Source organism: Salvelinus namaycush, chromosome 40 (assembly GCF_016432855.1).
Source record: "Salvelinus namaycush isolate Seneca chromosome 40, SaNama_1.0, whole genome shotgun sequence".
NCBI classification, from domain to species: Eukaryota; Metazoa; Chordata; class Actinopteri; order Salmoniformes; family Salmonidae; genus Salvelinus; species Salvelinus namaycush.
Window position 1 is genome coordinate 21,514,342 of NC_052346.1, and position 5,183 is coordinate 21,519,524.

The following is a 5,183-nucleotide window of genomic DNA, read 5'->3' on the forward strand; positions in this document are numbered from 1 at the left end:
CATCATATTACACAATGCATATAGGTTTTGTTCGAAAATGTGCATATTTAGCGGCACAAATCGTGGTTATACAATGTGATCAGTGGCAACAGGTCATGCATTCTGGCCGGCGCCATCTTGGAAAGGCACCTAATCTAATCAATAAATAATCGTAAACTTGACTAACAAATACAGGTTGGACATCAAATGAAAGATGCATTAGTTATTAATGCAACCGCTGAGTTAGATTTTTAAAATTAACGTTACTAGACATACAGTGTGCGTTACAGCCAGACTAGTGCCGCAATAATGGCGGACAAATCCGTTTACATTTTTCCACATAAATACGGAATAACATCATAAATAGCTCTTACTTTTGGACGAGCTTCCATCAGAATCTTGGGCAAGTGGTCCTTTGTCCAAAAGAATCGTTGCTTGGTTGTAAAACGTCGTCTTCAACTTCGGAATTAGCAGCTAACAATAGCAATGTGGCCACCGGCAATGCCAGACGCAGCCTCTAGGGGGACGATAATCTACGTGGACGACGTTCTCATGAGAAGTGAGACTTGGTCACATCACCTCAATGAAATGGACCACGTTCTCACCCTACTCGGGACTGCAGGGGCTAAGTTGGCCATCATGAAGGGACAATGGTGCAGGACCAAGGTAAACTACGTTGGGCTTCTGGTGGGTGCCGAGGGCATCCTGCCACAGTCGAACAGAATCCAGGCTGTCCGCAACATCAAAACACCTACGAACCTTCACGAGGTGCGCAGCTTCTTGGGAGTATGTAATTACTCCCGCCAATTCATCGAAAACTACGCCGACTTGTCAAAACCGTTGACTCATCTTCTTCAGAAAGACACCCCATTCATTTGGGAGGTCACTCACAACGAAGCTGTGGCTTCCTTGAAAAACCAGCTTTGCAAGGCACCCTGCCTGGTATACCCCAACAAAGACAAGACATTCTTCTTGGAAGTTGGTTTCTCAGAGCAACTGAGAAAAGCTAAGCACTGCCATAGCGCAGGGTTGTACCAAAAATACGACCAAGACAAACGTGTGGTTGCTTACGCGAGCAAAACACTCAACCCTGCAGAACACAAATACTCAGACTGCGAAAAAGCACTGCTGTCGACAGTCTGGGCAATCAAACACTTCACCAGTTATGTCGGAGGACAAAAGGTGATCATAGAAACATGTCACCAGCCTGTGACTTTTCTGAAAAACCAACGAATCCGTGAAGGTGCTGTACACAACAGCAGGATAGCGGCTTGGCTCATGACGCTACAGAGCCATGATGTAGTAATCAACTACGCAAAAGCGAAAAACCTTCCTTTGGGCAGTGCTTTGGCGGTGTGTCAACGCTGTGGTGACGATGAAACCGACTCCGCACCACCCCCGCGTGACATCGCTCCGCCATTGCCTTCGAACCATCACTACTTCGAAGAGAACGTGTGTCTTGAAATGCCGATGGCATTTGTAGATGGCTGTTCTTACCGCCATCTAGATCACTTGCAAGCTGGTGTGGGATTGGTATGGCACAATGACATTCCGTGCAAGCCACTTCAATTTCAGCTTGGCAACAAGACCAGCCAGTTTGCAGAAGTGGCTGGCGTGCTGATCACCCTGCAAACGGCGGTGAAACACGAATTGTCAGAACTGGCGATCTGCACCGATTCAAACTACGCGAGACTCACCTTCTTATGCCACTTGCCGTTTTGGAAACAAAAGCACATGACTACTTCAAGTGGTAAGGAGGTGAAAAACAAAGAGCTCATCCTAGCTTGTGATGACCTCATCACCAAACACGACATACAGGTGTATTGGAAAAAAGTCAAAGGACACTCCAAATCACCTGGTCGTGACAAACTTGGCAACGACCATGCCGACAGCATGGCAAAATCCGGTGCAATTCACGGCACCCCTTGGGTGTTTGATGCTCGAGACAAAAAAAACACTGAGGATGCTATGGTGTCTGCGGTAACGCGTAGCCATGTAGCACCGGGGAAAACGTCTTCGCACGAACATAATGTGTTGCTAACGCATTCATTCCTGAATGACGACCTGGTAGCAATGCAACACCAAGATGAGTCCCTCGCCACTTTGATGGCGTTCCTCTCGGATCCTGTCAACCACCCAGTGTCCGAACTGGCTTTGGCAGGTTCACACGATTTGCGTTCGCTGTACGCAACTAAGCAGCACCTCACACTTGTAGATGACCTACTGGTGTATGTTTCAGAAACCGACACCGCTCGAAGGTGGGTGGTTCCTAAAACACAGAGGGGGATAATGATAGCCCATGCCCACGACGAGCCATGTGGAGGCCATAGGGGTGTCAAGGCTACATGTGAAACATTGTGACAGGTGGCCTACTGGCCTCACATGGAACAAGACGTGGCACAATACGTGAGGGGGTGTCTAGTTTGCTGCCAGTTTCAACCCTCCAAGCCACTTCACAGAGATTCCATGGTACAGCATCTTTGGCAAGGCAGGATGGTTGACTACAGCTCACTCAGTTATATCGTTACACAACAAGACGCACTCCGACTCCTGATCCAGAAGTTAGAACAAACTGGTCACATTATTAAGAACAAGCCAGAAGACAAACAAATACACGGGTAAGCTATTTTTGACACTGATAAATAATATATATGCAAGTTACATAATAATTTAACTCATTTGAACTGTTGTTTGATTGTAATATAATATCAATGTTTTTGTTTATCTGTGTGATATTTCAGCCAAGTGGAAGTGGCTCATGTGTTGGCACCAACTGAAGCTGCAGAATCAGACATCAACATGGAGGATGACCATCCTGCCTTGTACCAACTGTAAGTAAATACAAATAGAAATCATCTCAGAAACAAGTACTACACATAAGTATATAAGTGAACATGGATGTATTTGATTTATTCTAATCTGCATACCAAATATTTTCCAGACCAGAGAACCAGTCATGGGACAACAAACTGACAAAGGGGATGCAAAGCAGTGGTTTATAAGGTATATATTTAAAATTGATCCTCACAGAAATGTGTTTTTAAATTTAAGTGTATATTATTGACGTTCTTCAAATCATTAATGTATTATTGTTTGTCTGCAGGTACACAGATGATGTTGAACTACAAATCTACTGATGTCTTGACAGTCGGATGCACTCTCCTGCCCAGATAAAGATGATAGCTACGTCACGGGTAGAGTGAGGCTGCATAGGACAGATAGAGGTGATAGCTACATCATGGGTAGAGTGAGGCTGCAGAGGACAGATAGAGGTGATAGCTACGTCACGGGTAGAGTGAGGCTGCATAGGACAGATAGAGGTGATAGCTACATCATGGGTAGAGTGAGGCTGCAGAGGACAGATAGAGGTGATAGCTACATCATGGGTAGAGTGAGGCTGCATAGGACAGATAGAGGTGATAGCTACATCATGGGTAGAGTGAGGCTGCAGAGGACAGATAGAGGTGATAGCTACATCATGGGTAAAGTGAGGCTGCATAGGACAGATAGAGGTGATAGCTACATCATGGGTAGAGTGAGGCTGCATAGGACAGATAGAGGTGATAGCTACATCATGGGTAGAGTGAGGCTGCAGAGGACAGATAGAGGTGATAGCTACATCACGGGCAGAGTGAGGCTGCATAGGACAGATAGAGGTGATAGCTACATCATGGGTAGAGTGAGGCTGCAGAGGACAGATAGAGGTGATAGCTACATCATGGGTAGAGTGAGGCTGCAGAGGAAAGGTGATAGCTACATCATGGGCAGAGTGAGGCTGCAGTAGCCTAACGGGAGTGCTGTTTAGCAAATGTTGCGTTAAAACAAAATGTGTTTAAAGTCACGACGTACAAGCACAGTACTCACACACAATGTTTTTTTTTGTATTTGATTAAAGAGAGATTGTACATAAGTGTTAAATAACATGGTCTATCTCCACATTCTTTATCGTTACAATTTTTTGTTAAGTAGTTACATTACAGTAAACTTTGATGACCGCTATGTCAAAGCATTTAACTTCTACTTCATCACAATCCCGGATCCGGGAGCACCCCCATCAGTAAAAAAGCTGACTAGCATAGCCTAGCATAGCGTCACAAGTAAATACTAGCATCTAAATATCATTAAATCACAAGTCCAAGACACCAGATGAAAGATACACATCTTGTGAATCCAGCCATCATTTCTGATTTTTAAAATGTTTTACAGGGAAGACACAATATGTAAATCTATTAGCTAACCACGTTAGCAAAAGACACCACTTTCTTACTCCACCATTTTTTTACTCCATCAGTAGCTATCACAAATTCGACCAAATAAATATATAAATAGCCACTAACCAAGAAACAACTTCATCAGATGACAGTCTGATAACATATTTATTGTATAGCATATGTTTTGTTAGAAAAATGTGCATATTTCAGGTATAAATCATAGTTTACCATTGCAGCCACCATCACAACTCTCACCAAAGCGACTAGAATAACTACAGAGAGAAACGTGTATTACCTAATTACTCATCATAAAACATTTCTTAAAAATACACAGCGTACAGCAATTGAAAGACACAGATCTTGTGAATCCAGACAATATTTCAGATTTTCTAAGTGTTTTACAGCGAAAACACAATATAGCGTTATATTAGCTTACCACAATAGCATACATCACAACAGCATTGATTCAAGGCAAAAATAGCGATAACGTATAAACCATCAAAATATATTAATTTTTTCACTAACCTTCTCAGAATTCTTCAGATGACAGTCCTATAACATCATATTACACAATGCATATAGAGTTTGTTCGAAAATGTGCATATTTAGCGGCACAAATCGTGGTTATACAATGTGATTAGTGGCCAAAAATTCAAGCAATCTGTCCGGCGCCATCTTGGAGAGGCACCTAATCTAATCGAAAACTATTCATAAACTTGACTAAAAAATACAAGTTGGACAGCAAATGAAAGATAAATTAGTTCTTAATGCAATCGCTGTGTTAGATTTTTAAAATTAACCTTACTGCGCAATACAGCGTGCGCCAAAGCGAGACCGCACCATAATTCATGGCGGAAATATTATTTGACATTTGTCAACATAAGTACGAATTAACAGCATAAAGACTGCTTACTATTAGCTGAGCTTCCATCAGAATCTTGGGCAAGGTGTCCTTTCTCCAGAACAATCGTCTTTGGGTTGAAAGATGTCCTC

The 5,183-nt window shown here is 43.0% G+C and overlaps 1 protein-coding gene across 1 annotated transcript; it reads left to right on the top strand.

Annotated features, from left to right (window-relative positions):
- Positions 1-480: 480 nt before the first annotated feature.
- Positions 481-3,244, top strand: LOC120033479. Its single transcript, XM_038979847.1, has 3 exons — positions 481-2,810; positions 2,921-2,982; positions 3,083-3,244. Exon 1 carries the CDS (start codon positions 481-483, stop codon positions 2,338-2,340), a length of 1,860 nt encoding a protein of 619 aa, XP_038835775.1. The 3' UTR covers positions 2,341-2,810; positions 2,921-2,982; positions 3,083-3,244.
- Positions 3,245-5,183: the final 1,939 nt, after the last annotated feature.